This window comes from Cryphonectria parasitica (assembly GCF_011745365.1).
Source record: "Cryphonectria parasitica EP155 unplaced genomic scaffold M406scaffold_2, whole genome shotgun sequence".
Taxonomy (NCBI): Eukaryota; Fungi; Ascomycota; class Sordariomycetes; order Diaporthales; family Cryphonectriaceae; genus Cryphonectria; species Cryphonectria parasitica.
Window position 1 is genome coordinate 736,890 of NW_024468910.1, and position 18,706 is coordinate 755,595.

General features: G+C 35.4%; 1 protein-coding gene across 1 annotated transcript; it reads left to right on the forward strand.

Annotated features, from left to right (window-relative positions):
- Positions 1-426: 426 nt before the first annotated feature.
- Positions 427-755, forward strand: M406DRAFT_224886 (uncharacterized protein; the record flags this gene model as incomplete). The annotated part of the gene is made up of 2 exons (XM_040915702.1): positions 427-628; positions 688-755. Coding segments are annotated over 2 exons (270 nt in total), but the record flags the coding sequence as incomplete, so codon positions are not given.
- Between the last annotated feature and the right edge of the window lie 17,951 nt (positions 756-18,706).

Here is an 18,706-nt window from a genome sequence, read left to right on the forward strand (position 1 = left end):
TGCCTTTGGGGCTACTCAGTGTATGAAACTGAATACTTAGATTGATAACTGAAGAGCTATGTACTGAATCCTTCTAATGGTAATGACTGTGTTCTTATATATCCAGCTCTTTAGTATGGATCACTGTCTGGCAGCGTCCCGCGGATCACTGCGGTGATTCGGGTGAGCCTAGTGAGCTGTGCTTCTGGTGCTTCTAGTAATCCATCCCTGTCTCCTTCCTAGGTTATGTAATCAATGCTTTGTCAGAATGTTGGGTTCTTGACATCTGGTCCTTGTTGCTCGTGATCTGTTTCGTGATCTGCATGTTGGATGGGTTATAATATCATCTCCCTTCTATCAGTCGTTGTTCCCAACGATCTTTCGTAAGTATTCTGGCAAGTTTTCCGTATGCCTGATCTTGCCTTCCTAATTGAGATGTTGAGCAGGATCGAGAAATCTTTTTCCAAGAAAACTGAACAGCGTAACCGTTTTTTTCTAGCTGTTGATCAGTTTGGTTTTGAGATTATGCCTTGTACTGCTTGCACTTCCTGGGGCCTGGTATGCAAGATGATGGATGATGCAAAGCGTTGTTCTCAGTGTATCCGTTGTGCTTGTTCTTGTGATGGCTGTGGGGTTTCTGTTTCTGCTCGTAAGTCCCCTTTTTCTCCTTTTCTAATCCCTTCGCTGATGCTCTTCTTTTTTCCTTAGTTTCGCGCATTATAGCAGAAGATAAGAGGCTGGAATCGAAGGAGCGGGAGGCGGAGGCAGAGTTAGAAGGGGCTCATCGTCGAGCGTTGGAAGTTCTTGACGAGGCGCGCGCGAAGATCTCGGAGTCCGCTGCCCGTCTTGCTCGCCTGCGCATCCAGCGTAGATCTCTTGCCTCTCGGGGCGCTCAAATGGTGAATGCGGGTCTCGAGTCTCTTGACGAGCTGGATGAGCGGGAACGTCGTGAGGAGGAGGAATGCAACCTTGCTGCATCGGTTCGTGAGGCAGTATCAGCTGAGAGTATTTTGGCTGAGGATCCCTTGTTTGATGATTTTGACTGGAACTCTGTTAATCCTAGTGGGGCTGTTGTGGATTATTCTGGATTTTTGGGTGAGACGGTGGGCTCTGGGCCTCTCTCCGGGCTGGAGCGGTTGTCTTAGGTGCTGGTCTTCCTTTTCCAATATTCAGCTATCTTTTCCTGAGCATTTTCAACGTTCTTCCGTGGTTCTCATGAGTTTTCGCTTGCTAGGTAGCCTTTTCATTTGATGAGGTATTCCCTCGTGCTGTCTGTGCTTCTGTGCTTGAGAATCTTTTCTACCTCATACTCTGGTTCATTGTTTTCCACTTCTGCTGTATTATCTGTTGGTGTTTTCTGTGCTGCTGGTTCCAGCAGTGAAATATGGAAGACCGGGTGTATCCTCATCCCATAAGGTAATGCTAATTCGTAATTAACCGGGGAGATTTGTTATAAGATTTTGAATGGTTCCAACTTTTTGTAATCGAGTTTGTTGCTGGATCTGGTTGTTTTGATGTTTTTTCGAAGTAGGTAGATCTTATCTCCCTTCTGTAGAATTGGTCTTTCAATCCTTTTGGAGTTTGCATACCGCGTTATTCGTTCTTGAATGAATTGTAATTCTGATCGGAATTCTTTCTAAACTTTCTTGATCTTCTTAACTCTTTTATCTGCAGCTTCTGCATCTGCTTCTTGCAGTGCCTCGTGGTAAGCTGTTGGGTTGTATCTGTAGAGCGTGAAGAATGGTGATTTCTTCGTTGTACTCATGTTCGCGCTATTATAAGCGAACTGTGCGAGAGGCAATAGATTAACCCAGTTGTTCTGTTTCTGGTTGATGTAGTGTTGAAGATACTGTTCGATAATCTGATTCATTCTTTCTGTCTGTTTATCTGTTTGTGGGTGAAATGCTGTAGATATTCTGTGGTGTGTTCCGAGTTGTTTCATGAGCGAAGTTCAAAACTTCGAGTTGAACTTTCTGTCTCTATTGGAGATCACTTCCTCTAGCGTGCTGTAGTTAGCGATGATCGTTCTGAGAAATGCATATGCAAGTTCCTCTGCTGTACTGCTTTCCTTGTAAGAGAGAAAATAAGCATACTTGCTTAGTCTGCAAACTATTACTAGAATGCTGTTGTATTGCACTTTAGTTAAGAATTCTCGTAAGAGAGATAGCTTGGTAATGAAGTCTAGACTGATGGATTGCTAAACAATCGTAGATATTGGTAAGGAATGCAGTAGTCTGTAAGGCTTGTATCTTTCTGCTTTATTCTTCTTGCAGCTATTGCATTGTTGTAGAATGCTCTTAATCCTTTTCCTAAGGCCTGGTGGGTTCCAGTGTCTTTTGAGGCGTTCGTAGGTTGCTCTGACTCCCTGGTGCCCGTGTGCTGGTGCACTGTATATATCCTTGATGTAGTTGTCTTATTCATCTGGAGTCATCGATTCTGGATCTCTTCCCGAGGGTTCAATTCTGAGAGCAGCGTTCAGTTCTCTATGTGCGTTAATGAGATTTCCTGACTCGTCTTGAGCGAAGATGTTCTGTATATCCGAGGAATCTGCATCTTGATGGTCTAATCTTCTGCTGAGAGCGTCTGCTCGTCCATTCTCTGAGCCTTTGCAGTGCACAATCTTGAAGTTGAATTGTAAGAGGAATTCTGCCTATCTGACTTGTTGCTTGTTCAAGACTTTGGTTGTTATGAATGTAGTCAGATTCTTATAATCCGAGCGAACTATGATCGGATATTGCGCGCTAATAAGATAGTATTGCTACTCCTTGAAGGCTTTCACTATTGCTATGAGTTCCTGATCAGAGATCCTGTAGTTGATTTCCGGGCTATTTAACTTCTTTGAGAAGTTGCTTACAATCCTTAGACGTTCTTAGTTGTCTTGCTGACCAAGTTGTTCTTCGAATACATATTCTGATACATCAGTCTCAACTTCAAAGGGTTTGTAGGGGTCTGCTTCATACAGAACTGGTTCTGAGGTGATGTGCTTGATGATCTCATCAAAGGCTTCTTGTGCCTTGGGGGTTTATTCGAAAGGCTGTTCTTTTTTGGTGAGATTTGTAAGAGGGTATGCGATCCGGCTGTAGTTCTTAATGAACTGCCTGTAGAAGTTGATATATTCGAGGAAAGATCTAACATCCCTGATATTTCTGGGAATTGGCTAGTTCCTGACAGCTTCTACTTTGTCTTTCTGTAGCTTAATGCATTCTGGCTTGATTGTGAATTCGAGGTAGTCGACTTTTTGTATGTGAAAGTGGCTCTTTGCAGGTTCTACAAGAAGCTTCGCATCCTGGAGCGTTTGCAATACTGTTTCCACGTATTTCTTGTATTCTTCCAATATCCAAGAGTAAATAAGAATGTTATTGAGATAGGCAATAATGAACTGATCCAGGTGCTTATATAGGATATAATTGATTATTTCCTGGAATAATGCTGAAGCGTTCGTTAAACCAAAGAGCATAACCAAATATTCGTAGTATTCGTAGCATATTCTGAAAGCAGTTTTCCATTCTTCTCCTTTCTTTACTCTGATCAGATTGTAAGCTCCTTTTAGATCTAGAACTGTAAACCACTATACTCCTTGCAGCCTATCTTGTAATTCCTTGATAAGTAGCAATGAATATCAGTTCTTAATCATAATATCGTTGAATTGCCTGTAATCAATGCATAGCCTGAGCTTGCTGTTTTTCTTGGATATAAACAGAATGAGATATCCTGCTAATGATTGCAATAGTTGTATATATCCTTTCTTAAGGTTCTCGTCGAGGTACTCCCTAAATGCCTCTAGCCGTGCCTTATCTAGTCCGTAGATGGGGAAGAATTTGAGCTGTTTCCCTTCTTGTAGCGGGATCTCGTAGTTGTATAAGCTGTATTCTGGCAATCCTGTATCCAATTCTTCCTGGAATAGTTTCTTGAACTTGTAGTATTCTCGTAATATGTTCGCAAGTGTTGGTTCTGGTCCTTGTGCTGTTTCTGCTACCTGGAGGAACAGTAGGTACCGTTGAGCGTGCTTCTTTTCTGATAGCGTTTTCGAGGGCCTTGAGCGTTCGCTCCGGGCTGGAGCGAGTGCTCGAGAGCCTGGTTTCGAGGTTTTTCCTGTGTGGATCCACAATCCACATTCTGAAGCTTTTCCTTGTCGCTCCGGGGCGGACCGACTTGCTGAGGGTCTCGCTTCCGTTGTTTTGCTAACCTGTTGGCGCTCTGGCACTGTTTGGGTTCGCCTATTACTAGATCCTTCTCCTTGAACTGCCAGCTCTGCTGACTTGGAAGTATGTGTGAAGTCGTGTGAAGCTTCTTTTCCTGAGTATTCTTCAATCACTAGCTTCGATCCTGCGCTGTTGATTGTAACTATCTCTCTGGATACAGCTTGTTCTCATAAGAGCTAGCTAGTAGTTCAATCGATTCGAGGATTGTGCTTCTTGAGCTATAGAAGCTCCATAATCAGCTCATGCTATGCTGTATCCGTAATATCGAAGGAAGCCCTGATTATGCATTCTTGGATCAAGATAGGTAGATAATCAGTCTTCTTATCAATTACTCCTTAGTTGTATGCAACAGATTGTTCTTTTACAGTGCTGAGGATGTATGAGCATCTCTTCCATCTCCATTGTAGTTGTGCCTGATTGATGATGCGTAGGAATATGAAGTTTCTCTGAGCGCTACTGTTCAATAGTACGCTGTATTTGTGTTCTTGAATGTATATGTCGAACTTGATGTGAGCGTAATCTGTTCTAGAAGCTTCACATAGGGACCGTTCCGGTCTGATCGTCTGCAGTCCCTTTACAGGCGATTCTGTTCTTTTGGGTTCATCGAGGACTGTCTGTTCTTCTGAGCCTGCTTCGCTGCTTCTTGAGCAAGCTTCTTAGCTTGCTTTTGCCCATATCATTGTTATTCCTGGTCTTTCTTCTGTTAATGCTAGTTGCAAATCTTATTATTGATATGAATTGTGCAGAGTATCGTTTCATACTGCTACTACTCTATCTTTTTATCTATGCATTGCATGGAGCAATCATCCGGTAGCCCGATGTATGCATTGTGATGTTGTCTGTTGAGAACCTCTCTGAAGCGGAGTTCCTGTTCTTCAACAGCCTGAAGGATTTGTTCTGGTTCTCTAACGGGAAACCATTCGTGTTGCACCTTTTCTGAAAAATGCGTTCTGCAGCTATAATAGATGCAGGAGATCCAAGCCAGTTCGTGATGTAGGTTGTGAAGTGGGCTGATTCGAGGATTCTCGTCTTCTCGTGCCTCGATATTCTGCAAGGGGATGCAGGTGAAGAGCTCCTCCAGCCCTATTCCGTAAACGAGATATTCGACCCATATTGTTTCCTTGTTCCACCCAATACCGAAAGGGAACCTTCCCTTAGGATTGTCAGGCATGTTGTGCGCGGGAAGCTTTTGCAAGCTGCTAGATTGTTTGCTCTAGCTTGATCCTTCTGTTGTCTGAGAGGCGTTCTCTGTATTGCTTAGATGTTCGTACTAGTAGCCAAGAGAGTACCATCCCTTGTTCATATCCCTGGTTATAGTGCTTAGCGTAAGCGATGAAGAACGTTGAAGAGTATCGTTATTAAGCCCTTCTTCCAACGCCTGAATGCTCTGTTCCACGATACCAGAGCAGTCCAAGTTGCTACTCGTGGGGGTGCTGGGCATGCACCCTCGCTCTGCTGTTGCTATTTGTCTGCAGCGCCGAGGTTTCTGAGAGAACCATCCTGAACCTTCCTTACTCGAGAGATGTATTAAGCAGTTGTTATCATAGCAGAATATCCAGCTGAGACTTCCGTGATTGATAGAGTTCGACACTTGCTCCGAGGGGGTATTTTTGCTTAGTTGATTGGATTTCTGTTGTCGAGCAATATTCACCTGGCATCCTTTCTGAACTGGTTGCTATTTGTTCTTCCGGGGTTGATAGTAGTTGTATGCAATGTGTTCTTGTTTATTGCAGTTATAGCAAGTGATACTGTTCTTCTTGCTATACTGCTTGTTGGCTGTATCGAGTTTCATGGGATCGGCGTGCGTAGTGCTGCTTTGAGCTGTACTGCTATATCAACTATTATTCTTGTTTTGGAGTTTCTTGTCCGTATTGGCTGGAAATCTCCAAGTCTAGCTTTCTCCCTTCTTGAACTTCTTTATCTGTTGTTCATACAGATGGTTGTTGATGCGGATAGCTTGATTGGAGAATATTGCGAAGTTCTCTAGCTAATTCTGCTTGGAGATTTCATTTTTAACATTATCCTTGAGTTCCTTATAATAGTGCTCTATGAGATTCTTATCTTCCTACAGGAGTTGCGTTGAGAGTTGCTTGAATCTGATCGTGTAGGCAGAAGCTGATTTGGTCTGCTTGAGGTTCATGAGCTGCTGAGCTGTAGTGTGCTCTTCGTTGGGATTATCAAAGGTTTCTTTGAGAGCTTTTTCGAAGTCTTTAAAAGAATCGAACATGTTCTTGGTACCCTGAGTATGCGTATCGGGATCGCCCTGATGTTCCAAGTAGTTGCGTAGAGAAAGCTTATATTAGATAAGAGCATTCTTCTCGAGACGAGTCCCTGCAAGGATAACTTTCTCAGATTTCCTGGTAAACTGAGTCTTGTAATGCAGGAAATACGCCCTGCAGTGGGTGAGGAATCCATGCAGCGTCTTTTGGTTGCCATCATATATGGCGAGCTTATCCATCTTGTATGCTTTTCCAGCGCCATTGGTGGCTGTAGAGGTGGACTGCACCTGTTGAGCCTGCTGGGCTAGCTGGGCCTGTTGGTTGGCGATGGTAGCGCTCTGAGCCTGCTGTTGTTCGCGCAGGTCCTGGATATGCTGGGTAAGCTGGTACACCTGATTGACCAGTTCTTCCTGAGTAGGAGCGCGCGAGGACGAAGGGATTCCTGGAGGAGCTATCGTATTCCGTATTGCTCAAGGGGGTAACACTGAACCGTTCTTGAACAAGAGTTATCAAAATGTAATGAGCACTGCAGCAATCCGAAGATTCCTAAGTATACGAAGGGGTTTATGCTAACAAGAGCGGTGTTAAAGTGTTAAGTTCTTGAATACGGAACTGTACAAGTCCTAATAAGCGATGCAAGTATTCACTGCCTTTGGAGCTACTCAGTGTATGAAACTGAATACTTAGATTGATAACTGAAGAGCTATGTACTGAATCCTTCTAATGGTAATGATCGTGTTCTTATATATCCAGCTCTTCAGTATGGATCACTGTCTGGCAGCGTCCTGCGGATCACCGCGGTGATCCGGGTGAGCCTAGTAAGCCGTGCTCCTGGTGCTTCTAGTGATCTATCCCTGTCTCCTTCCTAGGTTATGTAATCAATGCTTTGTCAGAACATTGGGTTCTTGACATCTGGTTCTTGTTGCTCGTAATCTGTTTCGTGACCTGTATGTTGGATGGGTTATAACAACTAGATAGATTCAGTACATAGCTCTTCAGTTGTTAATCTAAGTATTCAGTCTTATATACTGAGTAGCTTCAAAAGCAGTAAATACTTGCATTGCTTATTAAGACTTATACAGTTCCATATTCAAGAACTTAACACTTTGATACCGCTCTTATTAGCATAAATCTCCTTGTATATTTAGGAATTCTCGGATTGCTGCAGTGCTTATTATAGCAATCTTCTACTCATCTTCTTTATAAATTCAGAGCTAATAGTATACATTCTTAAAATCGAGCTTGATATAGATTTGTATATAGCTTAGTTAATTGAGAATCTCAGCAATCAAAAGCAATAGGGTGCAGTTCTTGTATATAATCCGATTCAGCATTCTATAGTTCATGCAGAAGCGCAGCTCGCTTTCTTTCTTTAGCACAAATAGTATAGATGCGCTAGCAGAGCTGATTGAGAGTTGAATTCATCTTCTAGCTAGCATTTTCTTCAAATATTTCCTGAGTATTTCTAGTTTAGCTGTAAAGAGAGCGTACAAGAGCTTTCAGAGCAGTTTTGCTTCCTCTTCGAGCTCGATGCAATAGTTGATATTAGTATGGGGTGCGAGCGATTTTGATGTCTTCTTTATGCATAGATTAACAAAGTTGCAGTACTCAGGGAGCAGGTGCAGCTCTAGCGCTGCATTTTCTAGCTCAGCTTTGAGGAGTAGGTCTGGTAAGCTTGGGTAGTAATATGCTGCAAAGGCAATCCTTGCTTTCTCAAGCCTTTTCGCCATAATGCAGAGCTGAATCTGGGAGCGCTGAAGGGGAAATCTTCATTGCTTCATATCCTATTGTATTACTGGATTAACGATCTCAAGCTACAGAAACTTCAGAATCAGGCTGAGCTAGCTAATATCTGCTACTATAAAGCGATAGCACTGCTTTCTGAATGTTTCTAAGCTATCTATAATCTTTATATCGATAGAGCAGCTGCTGTATATAATAATAGCTTTCTAATTAATTGAGATAAGCTTGAAGAATGCTTTAAAAGATTAGTTCTGCACTAGAGCTTTAACTAAGCAGCAATTAATCAGATTCTTCTCTGCTCCCAAGTTAACCAATCTATACGTATGCTTCCTTTTGTTTCCAAGCAACAGCCTTGCATGAATGATAAGCTGGCAAAGCTTCTGCTCAGCGTTTCCTCAGCTCTGTTGCGTAGCTGTTGCCACCTTGTTAGCCTGCTTGCAGCTGTTTGCTGTATGCTTCTTCTTCCTGCAAATCTAACATTCTGCTTCTAAGCAACTGAAACTATAGTAGCTTAGCTTATTGCAAGTGTAACAGATATTCCGTTGAAGCTTCGGATATAGATTAGCAAAATAGCTTATCTTCTAATAGTTGTAATAGCGAGCAAAGTTATTATTAACTGTCTGAGAATGCATTAACAAAGCTTGAGTGCTCATAAGAAGAAGTGCTTAAGAACTATGCAAAGCTATGCAGTCCCTTGCTATATAGCTTAGCTTGCTACAGCTATAACAGCTACAATATGAGGAAGTAGTAGTTTCTGAGCTGCTGCTTAGAAGCATTTTGATAGCAGATTAAGAATTGATAATCATCTCTTAAGCGGATTCGATATATCATGCTAAGCTAATCAGAGTATTCCAGCTGCTTAAGAGCATTATCTGTATACTAATAGCAATACAAATCTCTAATTTAAAGTATATAAGAATAGCTATTATGCAGTATTGCTCGGTATTAGAATGACGAAATTCAAGCTCCGCTTTCTGATACTAGTATATAAAGCTTATTACTAATTCGCTCTTATCTTAAGCAATACTTGCAAGTATTGCTGCAGCAGTAATAGCGCAGATGATAGAATTAGCTAACTAGTTCTTTAGAAAGAACTTAAGTTCTTTAAAGGTAATAAGAATAAGCTTATGCTGTTCCTTCTTCTAGCAAGCAATATAATTGATTTAGTTCTACTTGGAATCGTTTTTCAAGCAGTGTACTGCATATTTCATCTTATCCGCTTTATTAATCAAGTAGCAGATATTGAAATAGTATTGCAGATTGTATAGAAATATTTTTAACTCTATATATAATCCTCTCTTATATATAAGAGCTAGCAAGCTGCAATATAGCTGTGCAAGCGCTGTTGAGAGTGCTTCTGAAGAGATTGGCACAGGAGGGGTGCTGAAAGGGCTGAAGCTAGCTGGCTGAAGCTCCGAGCTAATATTGCTGCTCTGGAGTAGTATTAAGCAAGCGCGCTTGCTTCTCAGCTGCTGCTATATCTCTTCTTCTTTTAATTAATAATTAAGCTCGTATTCCTAGCATTGCAATCTAGCTATATCTGCTGATGCCTTGAGCAAGAGATTCTTGTAAGCTGGATCTGAATTTGAGCTTGAAGGAAGGATTTAAGAAGAAAATTAGCTTAGAGTTTATAAGAGATCGGAATCGCCAGCTCATTATGATTATCGCTCTGAAGCAGCGCTGCTGCTTCATATAACTGAAGCTATTCTCACTTCTAACAGCTTACTTCTCGGGAAAGGATAGAAGGTTCAGATTTATCAGAGTAAAAAGAGCATACAAGTAAGATAAAGGGATATGAGCTGCTCTCAAGCTGCTCTGTTGATACTTTCATTCAAAGAGACTACTGAACCTATTTCCCTTCTTCTTTTTTTCGCTGCTGAATCTGTTATTCCCCTTTCCCTTATGTACACAATTAGTTTGAACTAGATGGGATGATAATAGCCTGATAGCTATGCAGTATTGTATGAGAGCGCTGCTTCGGAGCGAAGCTCTTACAGCAGCTCTGAACTGCTACCAGGGGTTGCAAGAGCCACTTATTTCCTTTGTACGCATACAAGCCCTGACAATGAGGTTGAAGGAGATGCAAGTATGAGAATTGTTAAGATTCCTATACATTTCGAGAATATTGAATTGGAGAAATCTAATGTTATAACTCATTCAATATGCAAGTTACGAAACAGGTTACGAGTAATAAGAACCAGATGTTAAGAACTCAACGTTCTAACAAAAACATGGATTATATAACTCAGGGTTAGGGTTGTAAAGGAGGGAGGATCGCTGAATTTGCTACTGATCTCAGCAAGCTTTATATCTTGAATCGCTAAGCTTGCTAGCGATCTCCGCGATTCATACTAAAGAGCTGAATATATAACCACATATTCATTACCATTAGATAGATTCAGTACATAGCTCTTTAGTTATTAATCTAAGTATTAGATTATTCTCTACTCTGATAGCTTCAAAAGCAATAAATACTTGCATAATTACTCAGTTATATTTCTGTATTCAAGGCTTGTACTTAGCACTGCTCTTATTAGTATAAACTCTTTGTATACTTTGGAATCTTCGGATTACTGCAGTACTTATTATATTTTGATAACTCTTATTTAAGAATAATTCAGTATTATTCTCTTAAGCAATACGGAATATAATAGCTTCTTAAGAAATCTCTTTATTCTTATATATCTCTACTTAGAAAGAACTAATTAATCAGATATACTAACTTATTCAGTATATTCAGAATCTGCGCAATTAATAGCAAGCTTAGAGCGCTATTATTGCTAATTAGCAAGCTTAGCTAGCTTATTAAGCTTAGCAGATGCAGTTTATCTTTATAATTATTAGCAATGCTAGAAAAGCATATAAGATAAATAAGCTTGCTATATATAATAGCAATTAGAAAATACTATATAAGTTTCTTACTTACTATAAAGCATACTTTTTGCATTATATAATTCAGTTTACTAAGAAATTTAAGAAAATTATTCTTGCAGAAATTCGTTTCGAATAGAATGCTCTTATCTAATATAAGCCTTCTCTATGCAATTACTTAGAGTATTAGAATAATCTCAATATATATACTTAGAATACTAAGAATATATTTGATTCTTTTGTAAGCTTTGAAAAAGCTTTTAAAGAAATCTTTAGTAATTCTAATAAGAAATATACTATAGCTCAGCAGCTTATAAATCTCAAGCAAATTAAGTTAGCTTCTGCTTATATAATCAGATTTAAGCAATTCTCAGTATAATTTCTGTAGAAAGATAAGAATCTTATAAAATATTATTATAAGAAATTTAAGAATAATATTAAGAATGAAATCTTTAAGCAGAATTAATTAGAAAACTTTGCAATATTCTCTAACTAAATAATTTGCATTAACAACTATTTATATGAATAATAAATAAAGAAATTTAAAAAAGAAGAAAGCTAGATTTAGAGATTTCTAGCTAATATAAGCAAGAAATTCCAATACAAAAATAGCAATCAATATAGCAGTATAGCTTAAAGCAGTACTATATATGCTGATTTCATGAAATTCAATGCTATTAATAAGCAATATAGCAAAAGAAACAGTATTACTTGCTACAACTGCAACAAACAGAAATACATATTATACAATTGCTATTAATTTAGAAAGAATAAATAGTAATCAGTTTAGAAAGAATGCTAGATAAATATTGCTTAGCAATAGAAACTCAATTAACTAAGCAAAAACATTCTCTTGAAGCAAGTATCGAACTCTGTTAATTATAGAAATCTCAGCTGAATATTCTGCTATAATAATAACTGCTTAATATATCTCTCGAGTAAGAAAAGCTTAGAATAATTCTCTTAGAGATCTAAGCATTATAAATAGATAGCGATAGAAGAGCGAGAGTATATGCTCAGCATAATTACAAGTAGCAACAACTCGAACTGCTCTAATATTATTGAACAAAGTATTCAAGCATTGAAGAAAGAACTTAGTAATAATACTCTTTATTATTCCTTATTATCTATATCAAGTATTATAATTAGGAATATGAATAAGAAATGATATTCTTTTAGCTATTAATATAAATACCTAAATGATACTGAAAATATCTCTCAGACAACAGAAGAATTCAGCTAGAGCAAACGACTTAGCAATTCATTAGAGTCTTCCGTGAACAACGAACCTAACAGCTCTACAGAAGTTCGAAAAGAAAGATTTCCCTTCAGCATTGAATGAAATAAGAAGATAATATGAATTGAATATCTTGTTTATAAAATAAAGCTAGAAGAGCTCTTTATCTGCATTTTCTTACAGAGTATCGAAGCATAGCAAAGCAAGAATCCTCGAATTAGCTTACTTTATAATCTATACTATAAGCTAGCATGAATCTCCTATGCTTATTACAGCTGCAGAATGCATTTCTTGAAAAAAGTACAGCATGAATAGTTCCTTATTAAAGAATTAGAACAAATCCTTCAAGCTATTAAAAAGCAAGAACTTCGCTTCAGAGAAATTCTTAACAAACAGTATAATAATGCATACATTGAGCTACTAAACAACTGCTTCAAGCAATATATAAACAAGAAAATAGAATAGTAGCAATGCAGAATAATGCTTTATATGATTCATATTAATAATAAAGTTCGCAATTAGCATTAATAGAAGAAAGATTAGAAATAATAATAATATAAGCAAAAGCAAGCTAAAAAGCTTACTTAAGAAGCAGCAAAGCAAGCTTAGAAGAAGAACAAACAGTTCTTAATAACTTCAAAAAGCTAGGATTGCTTGTAAGAGAACTGCAGATGATTAGACTGAAACAGTTCTTATATAAAGCTTTTAAAGCAAACTATGCTTATATTAAGCTTAATATATATATTTAAAAATACAAGTATAGCGCACTATTAAATAGTAATGCTTAGAGAAATTTCATATTTCTATATATTATCAATCAAGCATAACTACAATGGAAATGAAAGAAGCAGCTATATACTCTTAGCACTATAGAAGAATAATCTGTTGCATATAACTAAGAAGTAATTAATAAGGAAACTGATTATCTACTTATCTTAATTTAAGAATATATAATCAGAGTTTCCTTTAATACTACAAATATAGCACAATATAAGCTAATTATAAAGCTTTCATAGCTTAAGAAGCATAATCCTCGAATTGATTGAACTACTAGCTAAATCTCATGAAAACAAGCTATATTCAGAGAGATAGTTGCAATTAATAATGCAGAATGAAAGTTAGTTATTAAAGAATACTCGGGAAAAAAAGCTTTAAATAACTTCATATATATCTTCAAGCTAGCAGAGCTAGCAGTTCAAGGAGAAGAATCTAGTAACAAGCAGATTCAAATAGTGCTAGAGCGCTAATAAGTTAGCAAAACAACAGAAGCGAGATTCTCAGCAAATCAATCCGCTTCGGAGCAACAAGAAAAGGCTTCAGAATGTGAATTGTAAGTTCACACAAGAAAAACCTCGAAACCAAGCTCTCGAGCAGTCGGTTCAGCCCGGAGCGAATGCTCAAAGCTCTCAAAAACGCTACTAGAAACAAAGAATAAAAAGAAGCACGCTCAACAATACCTACTGTTCCTCCAGATAGCAGAAATAGTATATAAATCAGAACCAATACTTGCAAGCATATTACAAGAATATTACAAATTTAAGAAATTATTCCAAGAAGAATTGAATACAGAATTATCAGAATACAGCTTATACAATCATGAGATTCTGCTATAAGAAGAAAAACAGCTCAAGTTCTTTCCTATCTATAGACTAGATAAGATATAACTAGAAGCACTTAAGAAGTATTTTAATAAGAATCTTAAAAAGAGATATATATAATCATTATAATTATTAGCAGAATATTCTATTCTATTTATACTTAAGAAGAATAGCAAGCTCAGACTATATATTAATTATAAGCAATTTAATGATATTATAATTAAGAACTAATATTTGTTACTACTTATTAAGGAATTGCAAGATAGATTGCAAGAAGTATAGTGATTTATAGCTTTAGTGTTATGATGGCCAGAGTAGTAATTCGTGAAACGTGAAGTACAGTGGATTAAGAGTTCTCATACATATAAAGAATATCACTTACTTTTCAAATTCTTTAGCTATAAGCAAAAAAAAAGCATCCTTTCTCTTCTTTTCAATTTTAAACCCTTTGAACAAGTCTAAGACAGATCTTTTACTCTGTTCTTACGCTCGTGTAGCCTTAGTTTGCTGTCCTCATTTGTACAAGCATGCTTGAGTTGCACAAGTTCTTGCTCATTGCTTCAGCAGCTGTTTATCCCTTTTTCTTTCGAGAGCAACAGCTCATTTCTGATTCAATGATGCAGTGAGTATGAACTTAGCTATTCAGGCTGGTAGCTCAGAGCTGTTTGTATTATAATTTGTAAGGATTAGTAAGAGCAGCAAGTTTACTCTATAAACGAGCGCATTTTTTTTTCCCTGCTAAGCTCTTTTATTTCCTTTATCTATCATTGTAATGAGTATACAAAGGGTTTATGCTAACAAGAGCGGTATCAAAGTATTAAGTTCTTAAATACGAAACCATACAAGTCCTAATAAGCGATGCAAGTATTCACTGCCTTTGAAGCTACTTAGTATATAAGACTGAATACTTAGATTAATAACTGAAGAGCTATATACTGAATCTATCTAATAGTAATGAACAGATTCTTATATATTCAGCTCTTCAGTTCTAACTATCCTAACTATATTCCGATCTCTCATAGTTATTTCTCCAAATATATTAATTATATTCATAATTAATATAATTACGCTAGCAACTCTAATCCGGATTACATAATCCTGCTTAGTATTCGATATTAAATTATAATATCTAGTTTCTTGATTAGTAGAGCTTTATTCTGTAATCTGCATATTGAATGAGTTATAATATTATCTCTTTTCTATTAATTATTATTCTCAATGATCTTCTATAAGTATTCTGATAAGTTCTCCGTATGCATAATCTTGCTTTCCTGATTAAAATATCGAATAGAATCAATAAATCCTGTATTCGCAGATCTTTCTCTATTCCAAAAAGTATTCAAGATTGAAATCTTCTGATTTCCCGCTTCTTAGAGAACTTTGTTAAGATACTTATCTATTTCTATTATAAAGAGCGCAGTTTCAAATCCTGCAAGATATTTTCCGGAAACTCTTCTTGCTATATTGAATATATTCGCTTGAATTGCTCCAAATGCAACATTATAAGTCTCTTCTCTAAGAAGCTTTGCAATATTGCTATCTAATATCGAAAGTTGGAAAATGAAATTGAGAAGAGAGAAACTGAGCTTCTCTGTTTGTATTAATAGAAATGAATGTAGTCTGAGAAGATAAAATGTGCTCTGCATTGTAGTATTACTTGTATGAAGGAATTGGATTGTATAGAAGCTGAGAAGGCTGAGGCTAAGAGAATGCGTATTGCTGCTAAAGTGCAAGCTGTAGTAGCTGAGGAATCTGCTGTTATAGCTGAGGATTCTTCTTTTAAGAGTTTTGATTGGAATTCCGTAGATTTGAGGAACTTTATAATAAACTAGTTGAGTTTTCTGAAAAGTAAGGTTTTCAAGATTTCTGAATTTCAGTTTGGGATGGAGTGATTATTCTAAGTGCTAGTTTCTTTCCTTTTTCAATACTCAGCTACTTTTTCCTAAGCGTTTTTGATGTTTTCCTATAGTTTTCATAAATTCTTGCTTGCTAAGTAATCTTTCCATTTGATGAGATATTCCTTCATGCTATCTATGCTTCTGTGCTTAAGAATCTTCTCTATCTTATACTCTGATTTATTATTTTCTATTTCTGCTATATTATTCGCTAATATTTTCTATACTGCTAATTCTAATAATAAGATATGAAAAACTGAGTATATTCTTATCTTATGAAATAGAGCTAATTCGTAATTAACTGGGAAAATCTGTTGCAAGATTTTGAATAATTCTAACTTTTTGTAATTAAGTTTGTTGCTAGATTTGATTATTTTAATATTTTTTCGAAGTAGATAGATCTTATCTCTTTTCTATAGAATTAGTTTCTTAATTCTTTTGGAGTTTGTATACTGTATTATTTATTCTTAAATGAATTGTAATTCTGATTGAAGTTCTTTTTAAATCTTCTTAATTTTCTTAATTCTTTTATCTGCAGCTTCTGTATTTGCTTCTAATAATATCTTGTAATAAGCTATTAGATTGTATTTATAAAGTATGAAGAATAATGATTTCTTTATTATGCTTATATCTGTATTATTATAAGCAAACTATATAAGAAGCAATAGATTAATTTAGTTATTCTATTTCTAATTAATATAATATTAAAGATATTGTTTAATAACTTAGTTTATTCTTTCTATTTATTTATTTATTTGCAAGTAAAATGCTATAAATATTTTGTAATATATTTCAAGCTGTTTTATAAGCAAAGTTTAAAACTTTGAATTAAACTTTCTATTTCTATTAAAGATTACTTCTTCTAGCATGCTATAGCTAGTAATAATCATTCTGAGAAATATATATGCGAGTTCTTCTGCTATACTGCTTTCCTTATAGAAAAGAAAGTAAGCATACTTGCTCAGTTTACAAATTACTACTAAAATGCTATTATATTATATCTTAGTTAAGAGTTCTTATAAGAGAAATAGCTTAATAATAAAGTTTAAATTAATAGATTGCTAAATAGTTATAAATACTGATAAGGAATGCAGTAGTTTATAAGATTTGTATCTTTCTGCTTTATTCTTCTTATAGCTATTGCATTATTATAGAATATTCTCAATTCTTTTCCTAAGATTTAATAAATTTTAGTATCTTCTAATATATTTATAGATTGCTCTGATTTTCTGATATCTGTATACTAATGCGCTATATATATTCTTGATATAGCTATTCTATTCATCTGAAATTATTAATTCTGAATTCTTTTCCGAAGATTTAATTCTGAAGATAGCATTCAGTTCTCTATATACATTAACAAGATTTCCTAATTTATTTTAAGCAAAGATATTCTATATATCTGAGAAATCTGCATTTCGATAATCTGATTGCTTGCTAAGAGCATCTGCTTATTCATTCTCTAAGCTTTTGCAGTATATAATTCTGAAGTTAAATTATAAGAGGAATTCTGCTTATTTAACTTATTGCTTATTTAAGACTTTGATTATTATGAATATAATTAGATTCTTATAATTCGAATAAATTATAATTGAATATTATATACTAATAAGATAATATTGCTATTTCTTAAAAGCTTTTATTATTGCTATAAGTTTCTAATTAAGGATTTTATAGTTAATTTCTAAGCTATTCAACTTTTTTGAAAAATTGCTTATAATTCTTAAATATTCTTAGTTATCTTGCTAATCAAGTTATTTCCCGAGTATATATCCCAATGCATTGATTTTAATTTCAAAGAGTTTATAGAGATCTGCTTTGCATAGAATTAGCTCTAAGATAATATACTTAATAATCTCATTGAAAGCTTTTTATACTTTGAAAGTTTATTTAAAAAGCTGCTTCTTCTTAATAAGATTTGTAAGAGAATATACAATTTAGCTGTAATTCTTAATAAACTGCTTATAAAAGTTAATATATTTAAGAAAAGATTTAATATTTCTAATATTTCTGAGAATTAGCTAGTTTCTAACAGCTTTTATCTTATTTTTTTGTAGCTTAATATATTTTAGCTTGATTATAAATTCGAAATAATTAATCTTTTGTATATAAAAGTAACTTTTTGCAGATTCTATAAGAAGTTTTGCATTCTAAAGCGTTTGCAATACTGTTTTCATATATTTCTTATATTCTTTCAGCATTTGAGAGTAAATAAGAATATTATTGAAATATATAATGATAAACTGATTCAGATACTTATATAGAATATGATTGATTATTTCTTGAAATGAAGCTAAGGCATTTATTAAACTGAAGAACATAATTAAATATTCGTAGTATTTATAATATATTCTAAAAGCAGTTTTCTATTCTTCTTCTTTCTTTATTCTAATTAGATTATAAGCTTCTTTCAGATTCAGAGCTATAAATTACTATATTTCTTGCAATTTATCTTATAATTTCTTAATAAATAGCAATAAATATTAATTCTTAATTATAATATTATTAAGTTGCTTATAATTAATATATAGCTTAAGCTTGCTATTTTTCTTAAGTATAAATAGAATGAGATATTCTGCTAATAATTATAATGATTATATATATTCTTTCTTGAGATTCTTGTTAAGATACTCCTTGAGTATTTCTAGTTATATCTTATTTAATTCATAGATAAGAAAGAATTTGAGCTATTTTTCTTTTTATAGCAGAATCTTGTAGTTATATAAGCTGTATTCTAGCAATCCTGTATTCAGTTTTTTCTGAAATAATTTTTTGAATTTGTAATATTCTTATAGTATGCTTGCAAGTATTAGTTCTGGTTTATATGCTGTTTCTGCTATCTGGAGGAACAGTAAGTACTGTTGAGCGTATTTCTTTTCGTTCGTTGTTTTTGAAAGCTTTAAGCGTCTGCTCCGAGCTGAACTGACCGCTCGAGAGCCTGGTTTCGAGGTTTCTGTGTAAA